The 24,889-nt window shown below is 35.8% G+C and overlaps 1 protein-coding gene across 4 annotated transcripts; it reads right to left on the bottom strand.

Moving 5' to 3' along the window:
- Positions 1-790: 790 nt before the first annotated feature.
- Positions 791-24,173, bottom strand: G2E3 (G2/M-phase specific E3 ubiquitin protein ligase). 4 transcript variants are annotated; one of them, XM_067296673.1, is made up of 17 exons: positions 23,577-24,173; positions 21,270-21,331; positions 20,575-20,672; positions 17,801-17,902; positions 17,054-17,178; positions 15,654-15,819; positions 14,855-14,961; positions 13,369-13,485; positions 11,799-11,923; positions 11,559-11,691; positions 10,799-10,924; positions 9,368-9,678; positions 8,534-8,715; positions 7,968-8,140; positions 6,028-6,227; positions 5,829-5,849; positions 791-5,431 (listed from the first exon to the last, which is right to left on the bottom strand). In XM_067296673.1, exons 2-17 carry the CDS (start codon positions 21,304-21,306, stop codon positions 5,199-5,201), a joined length of 2,256 nt encoding a protein of 751 aa, XP_067152774.1. In that variant the 5' UTR covers positions 21,307-21,331; positions 23,577-24,173; the 3' UTR covers positions 791-5,198. The 4 variants fall into 4 exon arrangements, with proteins under 4 accessions (XP_067152774.1, XP_067152775.1, XP_067152776.1 ...); XM_067296674.1 differs by having other exon boundaries at positions 24,108-24,167; XM_067296675.1 differs by having other exon boundaries at positions 21,270-21,328; positions 24,108-24,167.
- Positions 24,174-24,889: the final 716 nt, after the last annotated feature.

Below are 24,889 nucleotides of genomic sequence, written 5' to 3'. Positions count from 1 at the left end.
CCCCTCCCCCCGCGTGCGCCAGGCGCGCGAGCAGGTGGGGCCTCCGCCCCGCCGCTGGCCTGTCTCCATTCCTGTTCCAGCCTCGCTTCATTTGTACAATTAAGAAATTATGTCTTGCGATTTGAAATTTGGTCCTGCGCCACGTCTTCAGACAAAGGCACCAAAAAAAAAAAAAGTATCAGACAACAGCTCTATTGCTTATTTTGCCTTTGACCCTGCTTGTTGAGGGTGAGTGGCTCCAGCTGTTTCTGCTCTGCTGACAAGGCTGAGATAACCGAAGATGGTCCCTGGAAAAGCAGCCTGACCACAACCGGGGCAGCTCAGCGACATGGGCATTAGCCACAGGAGAAGGGCAGATGTTTCAAAAGCAGTTTGTTAGCTCCAACCAAGTCATCAACTTCTAAGGAATTATTTACTTAGAGAAGACCTCTCTGTTAGGTAGCGTAGGACACTACAGGCAGGTAGCTAGAGGATACTTTGGATTCTCTATGCCTCAAAGCTGCTGCAGCAAATGATGTGTCCTTGTAGAAATCTTGGAGGGGGAAATGTCCCTGATCAAAAAGCCACAACTGGCAGTTTTGGATACAATGAGTATCAGGGTAGACAAAGTATACAGCTATATAAAGGTATACATGCTAACCAGCTAATGTACACAAATGATACCGAAAATCAAGTCTACGTTTACAGACTACAGAAGCCAGTGATGCCTTCTAGAGCTGAAAAACATTAAATTAACAAAATAAAAAGTCAAGCGGCTTTTGAAAAAAAGCTTCATGTTTAATACAAAATAGTAATTTAATCCTTTATTGCACTTTGAACATTTACATGACAGTTATCTCCCACAATAAATGACTGAAACACTGATGCTACCCCTGTCAAGTATGATGTTGCTTGAAGCTGCAACGTTTCAGGCACTGATCCGGCAGTTGACCAAGTCAGAGCTAAAGATATTTACAAAATTATATCTTCTTGTATAATATTATTCTAATTACCATAGCTTAGAAAAACCACATTGTTTATACAATACAAAATTACTCTGGGTTGCATTGTTTCTACATCAAACTAATATTTTGACAATGCTTAATTTTTTGTATACAAGTATAGATGTTTGACACATCAAGAGTTAATTTTTACATTTCAATTTTCCTTTTATCCAACTGGCAGTTCCCTTAACTTAAGCAAAACCAATAAAACTTACGCTTTAAAATGCTCTACCACAAAGTACAGAATCAAGATAAACTTTACAAGCACATTTTGTAACTTCCAGAGTTGCACTTTCCTCTATTTGAAAGAGTAAGATCTTTATGTTTTGATACTATTTTCAAAACAAACATGCAGAATGTGATTGAGATTTTTTGACATTTCTTTATACTCTGCTGTACATTTTAAATACACCTCGCAACATCCTTAACTCTTCTGTTTCTGAGACTGAAGACAAAGAAATCAGAGCTGCAACACACAACGCTTTAAAGTACAAATTGAAATTAATTTCTTCTCATTGTGACTATATTTAACTTGTAATTGTTAAAAAAAATGCTAACTAGCAGGCATCCTTTAACTTGGGTAAGTTGTTTCATTTGAGAGTTGAGAGTAAGTCATTTCATTTGCAAATTGTTTTCCATCTTTTTTTTTCTTAACATAGATCTAAAATACTTTACTTTTTTTTTTTAATTACATATGCTTGAAGAGACCATTCTAAAAACAACACTAGTCTAGTATTGTTTACTAGGAAGTGATCACTATAAAAAATAAATAGCTTATCAGACATTAATTCCAAAGGAAAAGCTTAGGTTTTGATGCAGAAACTAGTGGGTGAAGTTCTTTGGCCAGTCAATCACAAAAGAGGTCCGTAATAGTCCCTTGTGGCCCTAATGATGAATCTTACTGTAAAGATGTAATTTCTATAAAAATATATTTAATATGCAACAGCTACTGCATATGCTATTACTCCTCTTGTGTTATAGAAATACTGATATAAAAATAAGCACCTTCCCTAATTTCCAGCTGTCCTTATGTAAAATGAGGAAATTACCTGAGAATATTGCACTTAAATGACCTACTGTATCAATTAAAAACATAATGACTGTGTTTTGACAAACTGGAAGTCAGCTTATTCAATGCAATAATAATTTTAATGAACAATTCAAGCAAAATTAAGAATGGTATCTATAAATAAATGCTGAAAATGAGCAGAAGATTTCATCTCCTCCATAGTAGCATTTAGGAATGCAACTTGAATATATCAAGGACTATTTTAGATGTCTAGATAGAGCTAAATAAGTCTAAAAGAAAGGAGAAGATAATTTTGTCTTGGACATGTACATTAGTATTGAAAAATGGGAACAAGTTTTGCTCCAGAAAAATCTTTGCAAGCAATATTAAAGACCGTTGGATTTTATCAATTCCACCTTTTGCTGTAGTACTGTAGAGCATAGTTTGAAAGACAAATTAAGATTTTTCTTACAGCTACAAAAATAAGTTAGCTTTATCTTTTATATAAAATGAATAACTGCTCAATGTAAAACTGATAAGCTATAACGTAAAAGGCATGAGCCCTATTTTTATCTAAGGTTCTTTCTGAAGCCTAATAGTCGAATAACCGACTTGCTTCTTCATTGAAGGTCTTAAAATGCAGTTTATTTAGCTCCAAGTTCTAAACCATTTCCCTTGCCATTCAAAGTACCAGAAGTTCAACAACTTCTCTTGAATTCAAAATTATTCACATACTGCTTGCTGCTTCTCTTAAGTTCTGTTCTGTCAGTGCAGAAACGTGACATAACATCACAGAAGACATTAATCTCTAACTAGGCAAGAAGAAAGAATACTGCGCCTCGAACACCACTCATTTTTATAGTACTCTATCTGCAGGAGACTCAGTGCTGAATTTAAAAAACATGAACATAAAATGCAAATCTGTATTATGCAAAACAGTTTGCAACAGGTTACCTTCGTTATAATAAGACTATTCTAAAGGCAAATAAGAATACAAAGAAGTTATCGGCAGTATGACATTCAGAAATTACAGAAGGAAGGCAAGTATAGAATATTACAGGAGAAAAAAATACAAAATCAGAAGAGAATGAGAAAATACTTAAGATCATAGACAAATCAAATGACATTTTCTAAGAGCTTATTAGCAAGTCTCTAGAGATTGAAGTTTATTTTAAAGGAAACTTAATAGGGTTTTAGCTCTGAACCAGAAAATACAGCACTGTACCTGTCTTTCTTTAAAATATTCTCATGAGATTGAGAATTCTGATGAGAGAGCAATTACTGTCAAAGTAGCTAAAAATAATCTCATGAGAAATGTAAAGATGTCCAACCTGAACTTTGGAAAAATTTGCTTAAAGAGACTTTAAAATTCAAGAACAAACGCTGTGCACACTACTGCTACATACCTCTAGAAATATTTTTTTAAAAAATTGTAGCACCTTCCCCAAAATTAAGAAAGAATTAAGATGCTGTAGCAGCTTAAGAAAGTTTTCAAAATACCTACATATTTTTAAGTGAACTGTACAAGTTAAATACCCATCAGCCTTTTCATCTTTAAACTTTCATTATTCAGGACTGTGCTATGAAAGTCATGACTACCACTTCCACAACTCTTCTGTTGCAGTAGGTTGTTCTGTAATTACTGTTTAGTAATACAACTTTTTTAATGAGAAGAAAAAATACAATGAAGATAGCTCCTATTAATAAACCAGAATCTGAAACTAGGTTATTTTGGGCTTCTTTTAAATGCCCCTCTCCACTTTATAATTTAATGTGGATGTGCTTTCCTGCCAAGACATTCAAAAGGAAAGTAATCCTGCTTGTATTTTCAATTGAAAACAAGCTTTATTAATAGAAGTAGATGATTACTTACTTTTCAGTATATTGAAGAATGTGAGCAGATTATACATATAGACTGATCTATGTTTGGGACATAGTATAGATGACCAGACTAATACAGGAAAAAAGTAGTTTCAGAAGACTTGCATCCAATTAAAAAAAGTTGTGCACTTAAATATCCTTTCAGTTTCATAGTTTGAGTATTAGTAACATTAAGGTGTTGCCATATAGGAGTTTTATTATTAACACTGAATATCCATTAAGGCCAAATATTTGTTGATCCAGACACCTGTAGACATACTGATTTTTCATAACTTAATGTTATTTATACAAAAACTGCAGAATTACAATATATTTTATACAGTTGAAGTTGCTCAAAATGCAAAGTTGAAAAGGAGTTTAGAATAAAAGCTAGAAAAGTGTCAAGCACTCACAAAAAAATTTGATGGCTGACACTCTGTACTTTAACAGATCATAGTTTTACTACGTATTCCTACGAAAATACTGACTTCCATGCAAGAAGTAGCACCATGTTCTAATGAGCACAAAATTTTATGCATAACTTTCATACCCAATGATTTTCATATTTTTTTGAAAAATCACTTATTTTTGCATATTAAAGATTTACCTTAGCGTTTATTGTTTTGGCTATATGTGAAGTTAACAATTATAGTATAACAGCAGAATGCAGAAACGTGTGCAAATGCCAAAGATTTTATTTAACAGCAAAAACAAGTTAAAACCAGATTTTGTTCTTGCATTTGATCATTTTGTCTAGTTTTTCTCCAGACTTTAGTTATATTTTAATGCACTAAACACATTACCTTTAAAAATTCATGTTTCCTAACTTTCATAGGTTTAAAGGAATCATCAAAATATAAAGGAATCAATGAAAAAAATTACTGAAAAAGTATACATGGAACAACTGGAAAAACTGCACAGTTTTACTTAACTGCTGTAGAGCTTTGTCTCTTATCTTAAAAATGCACCTGATTGGACTTTGATAAATAAGTTACTGAAGTATGTAATACATACATATATTTAGGTCTTGGAAATAGCTAAAATGTTAGAGAGATGTGTAACATTGCACATCTGTCTACAGCAAGAGTACCAGTTTTTAAGGACTGTGCTGCAAGAGACTGCTGGCTCTTAAGCCAACTTCAAACAAAATGATTCAACAGAAAATATCAAATTTTCATTTGCAAATTGTTTTCCATCTTGCACGATTACCACTTTTAGCATTTCTTCAGGGGAAAACTGGAAAGAGGCAGAGAGCATGCTGTCTGAAAATGCAGTAGCAACTTGCAAGCAGACACTCCCACAGAAAACCCCAAATTTTTCAGCATCCAGTTTAGTAACAGAAATATTTATTCTCTTTCTCCTCTTAGTGTGTTTCTGATGGTGAACTCCATTTTGTTTTTAAACTGCTCATATGTCTTTGTTATTGGGAGCTCTAGGCAATTAAGGAGTCTGTTTCCAACAGGATACCTTATATGCAAAAATTTAACAGTGGGTTCAGGATCAAAACCAATGGGTGGTATAGAAAAAGAGCCTGTTCCAAAGAGCAGAATGTCCTCCAGTGTCACTACAGATTCACCACCTAAAAAAGAGGATTGTTATATCATCATTTGCTATTACTCACAAACCATATCCCATATGATAAATGTTAGAGGAAAAACAAAACAACAAAAAAAGAAAGCCAGTGAAATCGGCAAGCCCCAGATCAACATGTTGAATGAATTTGGAGTTATAAGTAAGGTCAAATAAAAACCCAGTTGAATTATTCAGAAAAAAATAAAGTCAATAGAAAAATCTCTTCTGCAAGAAGGAAGACCAACGAAACCTGTTTTCTATCAGTTTTTATTCTGAGACTAATTCAGAAGGAGCTTATAAGCAGAGCCAAAGTAAGGAGATAAAAAAGGGATCTCTTTTCTTTGCCACTCAACTTATTTTCTAAAACTGACAGGAGTGCTAGTACCAATCTTTCAGATACTTACCTTGCTCAAATTTGGCTGTAACTGGGCAACAGTTTCAGAAATTATGATTGGGAAGGAAGAGGAGAAAAGGAGAAACAATTATAAACTGACAGTGACCTCAAAACCTTATTTACCACACTGAACTCTAAAAACCAAATCCTACATGTATACCAGCTCCTAAGCACCTCGAACAGTGAAGAAGGGGGAAAAAATTACTTACTTTCCACATCCTGCAAATAATGCATCCAAAAATCAGCACCTTCAGCTTTATTTACATCTGATGAGCAATGGATTGTAAAGAGATCACAAAGAGTTTCTGCTGAAAGTCTTTCAGGTTTGTGACAAAATATGCTGGAGAATGCATCTGGATGCATTTGCATTTTCTCTAGTACACCAAGGGTTTTCAAACCTTGACTAAAACTAGGAGCAAAAAAAAGAAAGAGAGCATACATCAGAAAGTTTGTAGGTTGGTAACTCTACTCTGTGTTTTACAAAGCTGTAAGACTGGAGATAAAGTTTCCAAATCTGTACAGTGTCCAAATGTCATCAGTAAGGTATACGTAGTACCATTTTATTTTAATCTTGGCTAATCACAGTTTCACTGTGGAGTTTTTTGGGAAGATGAGAAGCAATATGCAGAACTGAACTTTTATTTCTCTGGTGCTTGACTGTATGAGCATGGTCCGCATTTAACTGTTATGAGAACATAATGAACTCCTCCATTACAAATAGCCCTTGGAGAAAACAGTTTAAATTCCTTGTCTTCAGGCAAGACTAAGTCTCTTAAAAGCTAGACTTTACTTGGCTTCTGGAGTCTGCATGAGTTTGTATGGTATTACTTATCTAAATTTTAACAACAGCTCTGCGGGTTCAAAATTTTTTCATTATTTATATGTGCTGGATAAATTGTAAAGCCAATTTGAAAGGTGCTTAACTACCATATTAATTCTGAATTAAAATTTTAAGTAAGCTGTCTACTCATTATTTCTTAGAGATCAAAAGGCTAAATCAATCAGTAAAATTCAGAATAAACACGTTGGGATTACACAATCAGTGATATACAATGTTAACAGCCAAAGTGACTAACTAGCTCTTCTCTTGCATTTAGAACTTGATATCGACACGCAAATTTTCTCTCTACTCACTTTTGCACATTTTAAGCCCATCTCAAAAATATCCAACAATGATTTTCTCCATAAACAAACTAGCTAATTATTGCCTTTCACTTTTTAACTGACTAGTTCAGAATATGAGAAATAGACTGGTCAAACATGCCACAAAGGGCTTTGATTGAAAGACTAATTACTCTCAAGTCTAAGTTGTCAGAAAAACCTTATATACAGAATCAGTTTTTCACAGCTCTTCGGGAGATTCAGTCGATTCAAACTAGTCCAAGGTAACACCACAAATGCATTAAGAATAAATCCAACCACATTTGCTGGAAAAACCGGAATGCTTTTTTTACTGAGTAGATGAAGAATTCAGATTAGAAATTAGGCCAGACACCAAATAAAAATGGTTAACAAATGCAACTTTCTTAGCTAGCTGAAGTCATCACTACATCATGAAAACACGAATTCCAGAAACCAAGTGGAAATAGCTGGTACACTGTTCTTAACAAGCTTTTCAGAATTGCTTACACTCTGAAGTAGGCCAACCTACATCTGTGCACACAGTCACCATCATAGTGGCATATACCAACTCCATAGTTAGAACTCCGGAAAATTCATTTAATGTCTAAAAATATTTTTAACACTTAAAGACTCTCACTTTGAGCAACTCTGAATTAAAACCGAATATGGATTAGAGAAACTGTGTGTTGCAAAGGTCTTTGTGAGGCTACAATTTACAGCTGTCAGTCTCCCCTCTTTGTAATGCTAAAAATACAAGAAGAATGTAATTGAGGAAAAGTGCAATTGATCAGATACCAAATACCAATGACAAAAATAAACAGAAACAGAGAAAAAAATTTTTCTTCTTTCAGTTAAACTAACTTGAACTAATTAACAATCACCACTTAATCCATTGAAAATTAAAGTATATTTCATTGATTTAAATGGAGAAGAAGTATGAGTGTGTGAAATTAGTTTTAACAACATCTTGTTTTGTATTTCAGTGAGGAAAAAATCCAGCAAGTTTGAAAACTCAAACAAAACAAACCTTTCCAAAGGCAAAATAATTCTCTTGATTACATGATGGATCAATATGTCATTCACCAGCATATTCTTATCACACAAAGCTGTTACAGGTCTTAAACATTCAGCAGCAGCAAGAAATTCATAGCAGTCATGTACTGTTGACTGTAGGCTGGATAGACTATTTGAATATTTTATCTGCATCAGAACATAAGAGTTATAAATGTTTATTGCATGTACATATATATAAAATCAGTTTATTTGCAGATGTAGCTGTGAAAAAGTCCCACTGCTGGACTAGGTTATTCTACCAGGTAACACAAGTTATACTAACAGGAAAGGTCTACGGTTAATATTACTGGTAAATTTTCACCAAAAGTAGAACTAACCATGTAAAGAAGTGTGGCATTATCACTGATCACTACTAAGGTAAAAGATTTTAAAGGCTAATTATGTCTGAGAAACAATTCAAACACGATTCTGATTTACAGGTTTTAAATTCTGAACCATGTCCTCTCCAAGTTACAACCCTCAATCTAGTATTTTAAGGTTCAAAAACAACAATGTGCCAGTAAGTTTAGCTTTATTTACCATTTTTATTGTTTGTGCTACACCAACATCAGCAACATCTTCCAAGGCTGGTTTCACATTCTCTGGACCATAGACGAGACAATTGAACAATGTTTTGGAAAAGAAACCAAGAGATGGGCCACCATGAATCAGAGAAACTGCAATCATTTTGCCAGCTTCAAAATACAGATTCTCTTTTAGAGCTGCAAATGAAATAAAGTATATGTAAAAAATCTATTGTGATCCTGATGAATCTGTATACAAAATCGCATAACACCATTCTCACTTTAGGAGACACAACATATAAAGTTTGCCATCTCCTGCTGCTTGAAACAATAAAACTGATAATTTTTACATAGAAGTACCACTATTTAACTCTTCCAGTACTACTGAAGTTTAGGAGGAGATATAGCTTCCTCTTCCAGATTATACCCAATGCACATTTTATTCTCAGGCATAAGAACTCAAAAAACCTAGCTTTGGATCTCTAGGGAGTATGCTTTCAGACATAAATTTTCTAGAAATCTGAGAAAAGAAAATAAATATCAGAGAATCAGAAAAGAAATTAATTTGCAGAGAACAAATACATAAGTTTGAGTCTAACTGTATGCTTACGTTCTTCTATTGTTTGTTAGCAACTTTTCCAACAACACCAAACATTTGTTTAAAGATAATTAGTTTAAATATGTTCATTATTACAAAAACCCCACACCATTTACAGTGAAAAACAAAATGATTCACAAAAATAATTTTTATCTTTCAGGGCTATGATCTTGAACTAACAATCACAATGAAGTTTTTAAAGTGTTTAAAATTACATAATTACATTAATTTATTTTTGAACAAAGCATTTACCTTGAGAATCAAGGGACAGATTCTTTACAGAAGAGCCCTCAAACAGTGATGAGTTCTGAAGATGAAGCATTAATAATTGGAAGAAACGGTGTTTTGATCCATCAGAAGTATCTGTCTTCAACCTATTTTTGCAGCTCGTGAACTTTATTTCAATGGCGTTTGTAGGACTGAAGTTGCGCTGTCTAAATCCCTTTAAAGCACTGTTCCAGATATTTTCTGTATTGATGTTAAGCCTTGTAGTTTTTGTATTAATTTGTAGCTTTAATTCCTTCAGTATATTAGACACTTCCCTTCTTTGCTGTCTTAGATGCCTACAATGAAGTTGCACATATTTCCAGATGTTTAATGATTAACAACAGTTATATTGAAAACACTGTAAATTCTTTTATGGAGAAAAAAATCTGCTTGAAAACTCTGGTACCTTTAGATGCCATCTAAATTATACCAGTAAAACATTTCATGTAAGTTGTTTGAATTTTAACTCTGTACTGGCATATTACTTTAAAGTAACTCTAAGAATTAGAGAAAAAAGGAAATAGAACTAATTACTTTGGTATAACATGAATAGTTATTTTCTTAATTGAATTATTGCCAAAGTCGTCCCACATAATTCTTGCACTGTCATTCTACATTTGAGTAACATGAAACAAGTGAAAGAATTGAAGAACTCATCATGTTTGTGTTTAAGAGATGTTTTGCAACCAAGTTAGAATACCCTAACAGTGCCTGTCAACTATTCACTAATATTTCTTTGTAATCATAATCAAAAATTTGGGTGGAACAGTGTTGCAGTTCTCATTAAAAAAATACCCTAGGCCCCAGTCAAAATAAAATTCTTTCATTTTTGAACTCTCAAGCAAAACTATTTAGGTACACCATCTACTAGAGGTAACTAATTCCCTCATCAGAATTTGGTCACATATTATAGGTAGAATTCATGAATTAAATACTAACAGCAAGACACAGAATTTTGTATCCTTAAATATACTAGGAGATGTTATTTCATCACCGATTTTAGCAAAATCACAAACTAGCCCTTGCAAATGCAAAAGGACTGAAAATTCATAACACATTTACTTTGAAGAAAGTAGTTAGGATTTTTTTTTATGCCCCCCCAAAATGGCTAACCATGCTTGGGTAAGGAAAAATACACATTCCAGGTTTTTAATCCCCTCACTGCCCAAAAATTTTCAATAAAATTTCAATTTTTCTCTTTATCCCCCTAGCATTTAGAAACAGAAGCCTCTACAAACTTATGACTTCGGTTCTTGAGAGCAACCATTCAATTTTTCTAGTGACAAAATTAATACTATATATATATATATTTATTTATTTTTAGGTGCAATATGCTTGGGCTACATTCTGTAGAAAATATGACATAAAACCAAGTGCTAGAGCATTCCTCAGTGTAAGAAAAATAAAATAAAATACTTTTTCCTCAGTGACCAGTTCCTGTTTGACATCAGTGGAGATAAGGACATTGTCATTCTGTTGGATGATGGAAGTTCTAGGCGTGAGCAGGGAGTCAAGTTGCTCTGGCACATTATCTTTGGTGACCTACAAGCGAAAAAAATATTTAAAGAGGAGTTACAACTGAAGAATGCATAAACACTTTTTATTTGAAGATAGTGTTTTCATTATGTCATAGTTTTAGGGTCTGCATTTAGTTGGATTCTACATAAGAAATGGATGTCCTGACCAATACAGTAAGTAAAAATTAAAATAAAATAAAAATAAAAATATCAGTTTCCACAGACTTAAAAGCCTCTATTACTACAGAGAAAAACATGATTTATATAAACATTAAACTAGATTTCTAGCACACTATTAATGTGTGCTAGAAAAATCAGAAAATACTGGTAAGCAACCTCAGCTTGAAGTTTTGCCATTTGTACATTCAAAGTTTCCTCTAAATTGTTTAGATTGCTTTTAGAAGGATCTAATTTTACTTGTCAACCTAAAAACTGGTTTAGATGCCACTCAATGTGAATTTGTACACAGTCTATATCAAATTTACACAAAGTTTATGGCTTACTCTCAAAACTTCAATCACTAAACTTATTTTACTCAAATTTTACTCAATTTGCAATTCAGTAAAGTAGCCTTTCCTTCACAATAAGCCATCACCTCCTCATGCTGCAATATTATTTTGTTATAATCTGTTTCAGTTTGAAAACAAAGATTTACACACTGGAGAAGAAAGCTGTGTTGAGATCCGGATGACTGCCGAGGGCACTTTGGAGAAGGCTCTTCCAACAAACAAGTTGTCCCATCTGTCTTTTCAGAGGCAGCCAAAGAACGCTTCTGCTGTTTGCTATAGTTCCCTGTACAATGAAATTAATATCATTTAATGAGTTTGCCGGGTGTTTATTTAGCACATATTATTAAAATATATTGTTTGAAGAAGTCACCGTAACATTCATAACATTACCTGATTTTGCAAAGATACTTCTGCACTCCATGCACTCCCAGTTTTGCTCCCATGATTTCATAGATGAGCAGGCCAGGTGAGTTCCACGGGAACCGCAACACTGACAACGCTTTATTTCCCATTTACTAAAATTAAAAACTCATGTATTTAGAATTAGACACAAGAATGATGCTAATTAGAATGAGGAATAGTCAACAGTAAATCTGATCTGGGCACTAAACAAAGCCTCAGTTTTCAAACCAAGAGAAACTTTCCTCAGAGAAGATGTAGTCACCATTCCAGGGTACAACAAGGAAAAAAACAAACAAAAAACCCCCCATGTTCTAGCACCCTGTATTAAAAGAGGCTATGAGTTACTGTGTCCCCCCCAATGACAATAGCTTGCAGCTAGTATTTTCTCATGTTGCGAGCCAGCAACATTCCCCTTACTTTATGGAGACCCACTCACTCTCCAGCATTTCCAAATGCCAAATTTTGTAAATGGATAAGCAGATTATTCTTACACATTCTGAGTAAGATTCTTTATTAATGACAGTACTTAAATACCTGTTAAATTACTTGTCTAGATTTATTACACTTTGCTTAAGCATATAATGCAACTGTGTGACCAATACTAGTTCAAACATTGGAAGCCAAAGGTATAGCTCTTAAATGATAAGACACATAAGTGTCTTATCCTGAGACATAAGTACTAAGAAGAAAGTACCCAGTGATGTTTGGCCAAATCTGTATAAAGAAAAGTTAACATGCCTGTCTATGGTAAATAACTTACCACATTAAGACAGAAACAAATCTGCAAGGTAGGGCCCCTGCCTGATGGCTTTGAGTATACTAATCCCAACAGAAGATATAGAAGCAGCACACAAATAAAATGATAAAAACAAGGCAGAAAATGAATGCACTGAGTGAAAATTAAACAAGTGGTAGAGCAGAATAAAATGTTTTATGTGATCATTCAAGCATCTCATTAAGATATCACCATGATTCTAGCTGCCATTTGGGTGCAGAGGGATAGCTCACAGCCTTCCCTTATTAAGTGACTGGAACTGTCCTCTAAAACATTGACCAAGATCACACTGTCACTGGCAGAATTATCTGGCCAAAACCCCCTTTCAAGAATATAGACTCAGTTGCCTATCAAATGGTACAAAAGCTTGGCTGTCACTCGTAAAGTAGACTGATCATACACAACTACTTATAAGCTAGGTCTACTCCTTCAACAAATTCTTTGTATGGTATTTTAACTATTCTAACAATTATTTAATAGAATTAATAAAGCTGTGAATGAAAGAAACAATAAGGTCTAGTTTAGGCACATGCTATTCTATATGCCGTTATGTTGATGTACAAATTCCATTGCAGCTCTATGTCAAATGAGAACAGGGGTAAAATAAGTGATAATGGATTTGTTTTGCTCTCTTGGCTTTTATGGGGCATAAAATTAACATTTTATTTGGAAACAGTGTCTTGGCTTGACTTAAAAACCTGATGCTGAAAAGTATTACAGAATGTAAGGAGATGTAACTTAGTATGGATTTTTTTTTTTTTTTTTTTAAACAAACAGTCATACCTATCAGGTTCATTATAGTCTCTTCCTTTCTTGCAGAGACATCTTCTAATGTCACAGTGCTGATAACATTGCAGTAGGTCTTGATATGCATTCTCTTCAAGTTCCCAAGATGCATCCCTATAGACAATGACAATGTGGAAGATCTGCGTATTACAACCATGTTCTGATTGTTTAAATGGGTTACTCTGTCTTTGAAAAACACATAATTTCACCTTTATATAATAGCCACATGAAGATGTGGCAACAGGAATCAAACTATGTGATTTCAGACAATACAATCATGTAATATTCAGACAACAGCTAGACAACTGGGAGAGGTAAAGAAAAAAGGAAATCTAGGATGAAACAATAATCTTGCAAGACAGAAGTTAATCTTAACCATCTACAAGACAGCCCTCAAGCTAATCTCTAAGCATTCTCTGTTTTTTATATTACTGGGCATCACAATAGTATCTATCCTAGGAAATCACTCTGACAAAGCAAGTATTTTTTCCTGATAAAATACATGCAAAACTCCCTTTATTATGTCTTTGGATTCCCATATCAGTTACACAGTGTTTTTATTTTCCACTGTCCAGGGAAATCCTGAAGTAGGAATAACAAAAATGTTACCCTAAAATATACACTGGCAGACTTTTTACTGTACAACATTAATTTGATTAAAGTATTTATTATTTTTGCACCATCTCAATGTTCATTTCTCCCGTCTCATATTCTGCTTTCTCACAGCAGACAAGAATATTAGTTTTGGCAATCCAATGAAATTACCACCAGAAATGACATTATGAAAGACAACTCAGTATTTGCCCGGTCAGTATGGCAAAATACATCAAGTATTTTGATTGCTCTTCTCCAAAATCTTGGATTTCTGTCTCAAGAGGGAATTAACAGTCTCTGAAGAGACTAATAGCTATTAAAGCATAATTCTAACAGGTAAACATCACTGATTACTTTTCGCCTTATTTTGAGCCCCACCAAATGGCAGAAACTATTGTAAAAATCAGCTTATAATTTTGGAAGGTGTTTACATACTAAATATATCCTTACAATCCCTTGGGAGAAGAATGAATAGATGAGTAATCAGCGGATGATAATACTGGACAGAAATTCAGATAAAGGCAGTCATCAAAAAACTGACAGAGAAAATACATTTCTCACCAACCTCTTGTGTTACTGCGAAAGGATCATATTTTAAAAGTGTTCTGATCTTTTAAATGTGCCCCTGGCTAAATGATGGCATTGAAAAGTGACCTTTCAAAAAATTTAGTCTCCTGCTCTGTGTTTGAGATGACTGATTTGACCTTCTACAAATTTTGATGCATAACTGAAAGGAAACAGGCTACTTCTTACCAAAACAGACAGTTCTACCACTAAAGGTAGAGCTGAGGTTTCATGGGCTTGTAGATGCAATTATATAGAATAAACAAAAAAGTTTTACCTTAAAGTAAATTTTTATAAAACAGGGATTATTTACAAAGTTACTTACTTTTCTGGAATGTGTATGCCCATTCTCAACATTTCCTTCTGAAATTTGTTCTTGTTATTACATACTGTACACCTAAAGAAAAACACTCCAGCACTCAACGCTTGATACTGTGCCAGGAAAAAACAAAAAAACCAAACCAATTATTGAATTATTACCACTCTTAAGATGCCAGCAAATAATGCTTCCATATCTATAAGCATTACATTCATGGATGTTAAGGTTGAAGTCAACTACCTGACTTCAAAGCAAATGTTGGGTATTTTCTGTTCCTTTAGAGCATAAGTGACTCAGAGTTCACATCCAAGAATCAGGTTCATAAACAAAAGCACAATCCTTCTTTTCAGTCAGCTTCTCCAGATCTAGGAATTTAGGTTTATAAAAAGAACTTTCTAATTTTTTCCGGTGATGGACTTAGGCAAAAAGTATCAATTATGGATAAATGACATTTTTAGCATTTAGATTCTGCACATTGTGACCTGGAAGAAGGTAGCTACCTAGGTTGGACTTTTTCTCAAGTTCCTGTGAATAACTAAAGCCATGAGGTGTATCACACATGCAGAAACATGGAGAGAGGAAAACAAACAAACAAACCAGACTCCCCCCCTTCTTGTAAAACACCACTCTCCAAATCACAATTTTAATATCACCTGTCTAAGCTAGTTTATTTCCATGCCTATTGCCAACATTATTCCCAAGTAATTTTACCTAATTTAAAGCAATTGTTCTATTATTTCAAATAAGTAACAAAAATATGATCTCCATGGATGCACAGAGAAAAGAAAGGAAGGACCTGCGTTACCTGCAAGCATTCTCGATGAAACCAAGCATTTTTACAGCAAGGACTTTTCAGTACACTGTACAGTGGAAGCTGTTCAACCAAATCCAGGCATATTGTACATTGTGAAGATTCTCTAGATTCCTTAACTGAAAACTTTTGGACTGGTTTATGTTCCCAACAGTAAGACCTAAAAATAATCATTTAAATTTCTCTTATAAAAAAAAAGATTAAGAATTTTCATCATAAAAAATGAAGATAAAATGAATACCCTATCTTGTTATTTGCTCTTCATGAATAAGCGCTTTGGGACAGGCAAAATGGCAAGGCAAACATGGGTAAACAAGTTATGTATCTAACAGATCAAGTCAACAGATCAAGTCAACAGAACAGTAATAAGAAGCATGTTGCCATATGATTTTTGGTGCGTTATGGGGATCATACACCTCCTTTCCCTCAAATACTTCTTCTGGTCCAAATAATGTGTTTCTTGTCCACAGAACCTCAGGTTCTTCCTACATTTCAGTATGTTACAATGATGTTAAAAGGTCAATTTTGAATTTACACAGTGATTCTGCAAAGTGTAGGTAGCATGATAAATTTTAAAATTGCGTACATTTTCAAAGTAAAAATATAGCAATGAAGTTCAATTTTAAAAGAAACCCTTTTGAAAATGCATTATTTTTACATATGCTTGACTCAACTAAATATGACTCATGGCTTTATGCTAAGCTAAACAACTGCTTCCCAAACTTTCATCCACCAGCCCTGCAAACTCAACTTGCAGTAGAGAGAATAAAAATGTATTATCAAACACACTCAAGACTATTTTGACTACCATCAGGATGCCATGAAGATGGTAGGAAAAGAAAATAACTTCTTTTATATGTATGATACCAAGTCCATTTCTCCTGTAGACTCTCTCTGATAAGCAGTTCCAGAAGTTTTATGTTTTGAAACACAATGGAATGGCACACAGTGCGTTTTGACTGCTGAGAGAGGCAGCCAAACCAAGGGAAGGAAGGAGAGGAGCAAAAGGTTTTTACTTGCCATTTCAGCAGAGAAACACACAAACCAGGGTTGGGGGAGAAAAACTCTAAACATTTTGCAGTTATTTTCAAAATTCAAGATTTAACATGCAGTTTTATAGACAATTTAACTATTTGTAGAAGCATGGAATTACATCTTTAAAAGCACTGCAAATTTAGTTTATATATTAGGTATGTAAGGTAACTGCTTGACCTTCACGTGTTCTACAAAGCAGTTATTTTTCTGAGATAATCCAGATGTCATTTACCTCAAATAGTTTGAAAAAAATATTTTTAATAGAAAAACAACCATGTAAAAACAAATCACCTCCTGTTTAATAAAAAAGTATCATTAATATGAAAGTAAAAAAGTAACAACTCCCCCCCCAAACTTACCTAAAGTCCTCCATGAACTGGAAAATACATTCCTTTTGGACCCCACAGGGAAAATGGTAACTTCGCTTGCATTTGGGAGCTACGCATCCAATTGAAGCACCCTTTTTCTTACAGATATTACATTTCTAATAGGAATTTGTTTTAGAAATAAAAGAATTAAAGCCCAAGTAAAATTACAGGAATATAAACAAAAGAAAATGAGTAAAAACTGTGCAAGAAAAAATATCAGTAACAAACTGTTAGGACAGCCAGCAGGAGTGATAAGTATTTGCTTGCATTTTATGCGTATTTCAAACATTGAAGATATAATTATTTTACAGAATTTCTGATCATGAGTTGTTTATATGCATGTTGACTGTAACATGTAAGCTGAAATACAAAATATTATACTGATAGCTATACTTTAATTACATCTACAAAACTACATAAGGTCAGTTTGAGACTTAATGTATGTCACGAGGCAATATGCATGTATAATCTGCTCTCATCCATTTATCTGCAATATAAAGAAAAATATTAGGGAACTTCCATAGGTTTTGTTTTACTGTCCCTTGCCGCTTCTAGGAACCCAATATGCATGTCAGTTAAACGTCAAATTCAGATGCTGGTATAGATGCTCAGCACTGCCCATTGGGAAACAAAAAAAACCCCAAACAAAACAAAAACCAAAAAACCCACAGATGACAGGAACTGCAGTTAATAAAGAGTTACTGTTTTTTCTTGGTAAACCAAAGACTTCATTCTTACCAGTTTTGCAGCTCTATTTACTTCTTTTCTTATATCTGTGATCAAAAAGCCGTATACACCTTCATCTTCTTCCCCCCGCTGCCAAATGCCACTTGACATCAGCTATGAAAATAAATTAAGTATTTTAAAAAATGCAGCTACGTAAAGTATTAAGATTACCTGTGCCATGTTTGTTGAATAACAGAGAGAAATGCTCTAAGATAGCTTTTACTGTTAAGTAGAATAGGCTCTTTCTGGCTCCAAACACACTGATATTGAAATCAGTGCTGAAGTCTGTCATGGCTAATTTACATTTCTAAGAGCTTGATAGTATCTAGTGTGGGGACAGGCTTAAGGACTCTGGAGCATAACATCAGTAAATGACCAGGCAATCTAATCCTATTTATAGATATATACAATGATTAAAAAGCTGATCCAAAGTAACTTGGTATTTTTGTCTGGTATGAGAAAGTAGAGAAGTGTAACCACCGATATGAAAATGAATACAACAACTATACAAATTAGACTGCTACCTGTAATTATCATAAAGATCAATTTGGGAAGTATATACTTGCAGGCAAGCAAGAATCATTAAGTTTCATAACATCAAAGTCCTATGTAATACCATAAAGCCTAAGATGGTGCATTTTAACTTCCTTTCTGAAGTATAGGGACTACTCAGATAATTGTCAAAGAATTACTTTCAGCATATAAAACTTCAGAGAAAAAATTAAATTAGTTTAATCAGTTCACGTGAATGAGGATTGTGTTGGGGAGATAATGAAGCACAGTGGGAAGTATCTGTACTGAAGTATAACCTAAGAGGAAAGTAATTCACTTTAGAAGAGAATTAAAAAACAGAATCAAATACATTGACAGGTCAGAAGACTTTGATGAGTTTAGATTCAACAGTTACTTAGGAAGGCAATTACATCACAGACTTCAAAATAACTAAATGGTTCCATGACTTGATACCTCCTATATACTTTCTAATCTAATTTTATGCTTGGATTTTTTTTTTCAGAAGTAAAATTTCAATATGGCACTATTTTTTAACCATCTTTTTCAATACTTTTAGTCTTAAGAAATGTAAAGTTTCATACTAAAAATCAATTAGGAGATATTTTCCAAGTATCAAACATTCAAGCAAAGAAAAATGAAGTGGTACAACTAACTGGCCTCTTTCTAGAAAAATTATTTGCTTATATAATACTCACAATATTTGAATAAAATTACTTAAAAAAAAAAAGTGGGCCCCAAGGCTAAGCGATATTTGCAAGAAGGTCCTTACAGTAAAGTATCTTAAAAATTAGTAATTTGAGGCTTTGATGCCTCAAGCTCCATGTAAAGCATGCCTTTTCTCAGCTGTTATGCCATCAGAAAAGAAGCATATGGCTTTTCATACCTACCCCATCTTGCACCAGAAAATTTTTTATATGGCCTCATATGAGACACAAAATTACCACAAACAGACCTAAAATTACTTTTCACTGCTAAAAATTTAAAAAAATCCCACATTTATATAACTTATCTTTTAAGGATTTAATATCCAACCTTTTCAGTCATCTGCAGTCAATATAATCCTCAAAGAACTTGTCCAGCAAAAAGCCCCAAATCAAAACTGTACTTGATACATTCTTCACAGAAACACAGAATGGTTGAGACTGGAAGGGACACCACTGGACATCATCTAGTCCAACCCCCCTGCTCAAGCAGGATCACTCAAGCAGGCTGCCCAGGATCATGTCCAGACGGCTTTTGAATATCTCAAGGCATGGAGACTTCACAACCTCTCTGGGCAGCCTGTGCCAGGGCTTAGTCACCCTCACAGTAAAAAAGCTTTTCCTTATGCTGAAACAGAGCTTCCTGTGTTTCAGTTTGTGCCCGTTGCCCCTCATCCTGTCACCGGGCACCACTGAGAAGAGTCTGGCCCTGTCCTCTTTGCACTCTTCCTGCAGATATTTATATGCATTGATAAGATTTCCCCCCCCTCAGTCTTCTCTTCTCCAGGCTAAGTGGTCCCAGCTCTCTCAGCCTCATATGAGAGATGCTCTAGTCCCTTAATCATCTTAGTAGCCCTCTTGAGATCTTATTAATCAACTTGGAAAAAAATTCAAACAGTATTTGTTTACACACACATTTTTTTGTTAAATAATTTTGTTTTAAAGAAAAATTCAAAGCTTACAGTTTGAAAGGTAGTTTAAGTAGAATATATAACAGAATTTCAGAAACCATCAAGCGTGATAATCAAAGTGTTCAGTTGTAGTTTATATCCATAGCTTTGCCCAACTTTTATTAAATTTTGACATACCATAGCTGTAATCATCAGTAGGTCTCATATTACTAAACTGAAAAGTAGGATTGCATTTCTAGTGTTGCAATGTACTATGTAATGTCAAAGAATACCTCACCACCAAACAAGAATCAATGATAAACATGAATAAATGAAAGCTTTTCTCTACGTTTTTCCGTAAGGGGTGGAATTTTCAAATACCAAATTGTTCACTTTCTTTTAAGATGTACCTTCGTTGCTGTGATTGGTTGGGAGTACTACCCAATTAATTAATTGAAATGGAACATGAACAGAATTTAGCTCTGAATAAAAGTTTGCTGGGGTTTATTTACTTAGTTTACTGTACTTGACAGGTACAAGCCTTCAGGCCTACAAGTTAAAGCTGACACTTCAAGATTTCCAACAACAAACACTTTGGACAAGTAATTACTAAATAGTAAGTACTGCATTTACTTTTTCTCAGGTAAAACAGATGAGCTCCAAATCAATACCAAATACATACCAAACAGTAATAGTGAACAGTGAGATTGTATTCCACATAGGTTCTTTTTTCTCCGTACTTTTCAGGGCAGTCATCTGTCCGTCCACAGAGAAGACAGGCTAAAATATAGAATCATGTTTTAGGATGCTCAGTGATATGTTTAAGTGCTTTTAAAATGTATACTAGTTTTAAAAACATTCAAGGATTTGAGACAAGCTTGGAGTCACCTAAACTTTGTGTATTTCCTAATTTCTGCACTTCCTAGACCACCAATGTACTTCTACAGACATTGGGTATCTATCTTCTCTTTACCTCTCAATAGAAATATAAAACTTTTTTTTTTTTTAATCTAGAACTATTTTCAATACTCTAACATCAAGAACAGTCATAGTAGTGAGGAGAAAAGAGGTACTGCTTCAACCTAAGAAAGGGTTTTGAATGATAAGTCTCACACACAGCTATGTGTAACTGGGCAGCTGAATTCCCAAGGCTACTTTTCTAAAAACATCTGCAGAAAAGACTGTATGAACAAATCCAAGGAAATTCACAATAGTTATTTCTTTTTAATTCACTGAGACACATTGTACCAACATAGCTTGATTATTGAAACTTCACCCATTCTTTGAAACCAAAATAATAATAATGAGCTGAAAATTATGTTATGGTTTGTAACCGGTGTTAAAGATGTATATGAATATGATAGAAACCTTACTTACGTGGGCTTTGAACGTCAAAGTGCCTGTTTTCATTCATTCTAGTGAATTTTTCTAGCTGTCTACTATGAAAAAGAAATGACATGTTAAACACATCTAGTGCATTGAGAATGACCATCAAATACTGCTTTTCCAATATACTTCCTTTTGAATTCAAAAAATTTCAAGACTTGGTAACATTAAAAAAATGGGAACAAGAATAGGAAGACTAATTCATCTGTTCTACTGAACGACAGGTTCAGAAAGCTGGATGAAGACATTCAGAAGAAATATACCCAGACCAATGGGGCATATAGTAACTTTTAATTATTTTTCTCTTATTTCCTCAAATTATCAGCAAGATACTTTATTTTTGTATTTTCAAAAGAACTAGCTGCTGCATTGGACTTTTATACATAGACAAAAGAATTTATATTTATTATTTTCAATGTTGAAAATAATGATCCAAGAACAACCAAGGCAGTGACTTCTGATCAAATTAAAGATTTTATTAACATGAGTAACTTAATGAGAAGAAAAATTCTCTGTTGTTTGGAGAAAATGCAGGATCCTGGCCTATTCAGAGAAGCACAATCTAAGTCTACAAAAAAAAAAGTGAGGAATGCAAGACAAGGAAACACAGGGGAATGTGCACTGTTTAGAACTATGTTTTATATTCTAAAGAGGAGAACAATCTGTTTAGAATCAATCAAACCTGCATTTCTTTCAAACATGATATGCCCCTAAAAATTAGATCCATAACACCATACTTTCTAGCCCACCTCAAAACAAACCAACCAACCATATTTCTTCACCACAGCATTAATATGATTATCCTTTCAACAGTGCAACAGAGCTCTTCTAGGAATGCATCTTTGGCTTGTCTCCTCTTAGGAGCTGAAGAAAACATTACAAGAAGTTTGGAAGACAAGAATTATTGATCACTGCCTGCAGATCCATGCTTGACCTTGCAGGCAGGTAAACAACTTCCTTGATACACCTCAAAGTGAGCAGGGGGGCAACCGGCAGCAAGTTCAACCTCCAAACTGAAAGTCTCAGACTCCCTGCTATCAGAACTTTGGTACTTACAGTTTAGATGACTGCCAGGTATGGCTTCAGAACAGCTCTCAAGCTAATCCCAATTACTGCAAATACAGCACTGCAGCCATCTGATTAGAGTTTTAGGAAAGAGATTGTGCCAAAGAGTGAGGAAGAGGAAAAAAAACGGAGGCAGAACTCTCAGGCATAAGGCAACCATTCTGTGCAACTGCACTTCTTTAAAGGAAACCAGAGTAGCTGTATGAACAGAAGATTTTTGCCAGAAGACACTCTACAAGAAACAAAACAAAGCCAAACAATACTGCAACCAATTCAAGTGAAGAGACCCTTAAGAACACACGTTGCACCGTCAGACAAAACGAAATGAGAATTCAGTTCTCCCTATTGAATCACGGACATAGAGGAAAAGACAAGAACAGCTTATATATTTTCCTTTCTCTTTGGGATTTCCCCAAAAAGGTCACAGCCCTCAGCCTACTAGGGTAATGCAACAGAATATAAACATCTGTATAAACACAGTAGACTGGTTTCTCAGTTTAGTGAGTGTTGAAAAAAGCCCTACAAGACAGAGAAAGCATATGTTTGGCTGGAAGCAACCAAACTCCCTTCCCCCCTCTCCTAGCTCCAGCAAGAGAGAAGAAAATGCTACCAAAAAAAAAAAAAATCCTTCTGCCATTCTCAAACTCTTTCAGGAAATTGAGTCCTGGAGTTCAAATTTACAAGTTAAAGAGCCTGTGAAAACAACCATAGAGGTTCCATGCATAAGTCCTACAGTGCTTTCTACAGGAACAAAGCAATTCTATATTAGTCTATTTGCAAGACAGGAACACATTATCACTCAATGTTTATAAAACTAAAGTGTAAACAAATCTTATCTAACATGCCTAAATAAGTTAAGCCAATTCGTCAGGGTGGCGCGAAGTTTTGCTAGGTTCTACTAGAACTGTCTCTTTACTGCTCCAGAATGCAAGTTATTTTTTATGTTTTTAATTGGAGAATGGAAAAAGCACAAAAGGAAGAGGCAAGATTTCAGGTACGTGTTTTCCACACCACATGAACAAAGGCTACATGGAAGCCCCCCGGATACCATTAGTTAACTATGTGTCCTAAATTTACATACGAGAGGGTCTCCAGTACATCTCGCGATTTGTTTACAACAATGCTACGTCCTGAAAGTAACCCCTTATTCACCATCGGACCGGAGCAGGAAAGCTCCCTCCACGTCTGGAGGAAAAACAACCCCAACACATTACGATTCATAAGGTCACTTACTGCCCGAGTCTCAAAAAGCTTCAGCCACGAAACCCACAGAGCGCTTTTTAAAAGGCACAACACCCATCGCAGGTTTTGGGGAAGAAGCTGCCCAGCGAGGCGCCGTCCCGCCGCCCTTCTGTGTTTGCAGGGAACGGCGACGGCAGCCGTTAGGGCCGTAGGCAGGGCCGCCTCCCTCCGCCACTGCGATTCTGCCTGCCTCCGGCTACTTTCCTTCCCAGAAGCGCGTGACAGGAAGAGAGGGAAGATTTTCTCTCAATTATTCCGCGATCTTCTCCCTACAGACAAGACCCAGGCGTCGCTGGCTCCTCACGGCAGGGGCTGGGGGGCTGCTGCGCATATCCGCTCGCGCTGCTCCCCTCACGGGGCAGAGGCCGCCGCCCGGCTGCCCGCACCGTCCCTCGCCTCAACGCTCCGCCTAGTTCTCCTTGGCCTTTACGAGGCGTCGTTAGCCCCAGGCCCAGTCACCCCAAGAGGATTCAGGCTAGAGGCAGCAAGGCAGAGCCACAGCCCGGTTAAAGCGTCACTCACCCGGCAGCCGCCTGGCCAACGACGCAGCCACCCCCACGCCCGAGCCGCCCGCACTAACTGACAGACAATTCAAACCCCAACATCCGCCGGCGTCCCGGAAGCGGCGAGCCTGCCCAGCGCCCCGCCCCCCGGATCCATTACATCGGCACTTGCCCACTTCTGCCGGGCACGCCGCTTCGGTGGGAGGAGCCTAGCGATCTCGGCGATCGGCACTTGACTAGGGCTGACTAGCGGCGGGGCGGCGGACGCGGCCTGCAGCTGCGGGCGCGGCCGTGGGGTCGCTGTCGGGGCCGGGCCGGGCCGGCCCCCCCCCCCCGCGGCCCCTTCCCGTAGGGTTTGCCTGTCTGGGGGTTAATTTATTACTTGTGTCTCTTGCCCAAGGCTTGTACGCGGAATAGCTGTTAAGCAGGTGCCTCAAAAACAGAGCACCTTTCCATTCCTTCCACGTGTGCTTGCGAAGTGCGATTCTGAAAGACAAGAAAGACACCCCGCAAAACGGTGCAAGAGTAGAGATAGGTAATTGTTAGTTTGCTAACAAGTAATTTTTAGCAAATGACATTATTTTTCCTAAATGTGCCTCAGTATGGTGGCTGATCCGATTTATCTCCTGTGTGGATTTATCTCCTGTGTGGATTTGAATCGCCATTGCTCTTGCCTACACTGACTTGTTGACTCTTCTGCTAAAGGAAGCGGCATCACATCAGTGGGAAAGACCAGCTTGAAGGCTCGCTCGAGAGCTGGGCGTTAAACCCCGGTCTTCCGCATTCTGGGTGAACATCTTA

The sequence above is a fragment of the Apteryx mantelli genome, chromosome 4 (assembly GCF_036417845.1).
Source record: "Apteryx mantelli isolate bAptMan1 chromosome 4, bAptMan1.hap1, whole genome shotgun sequence".
In the NCBI taxonomy this organism is placed as follows: Eukaryota; Metazoa; Chordata; class Aves; order Apterygiformes; family Apterygidae; genus Apteryx; species Apteryx mantelli.
This window is presented reverse-complemented; position numbering and strand designations above follow the sequence as displayed.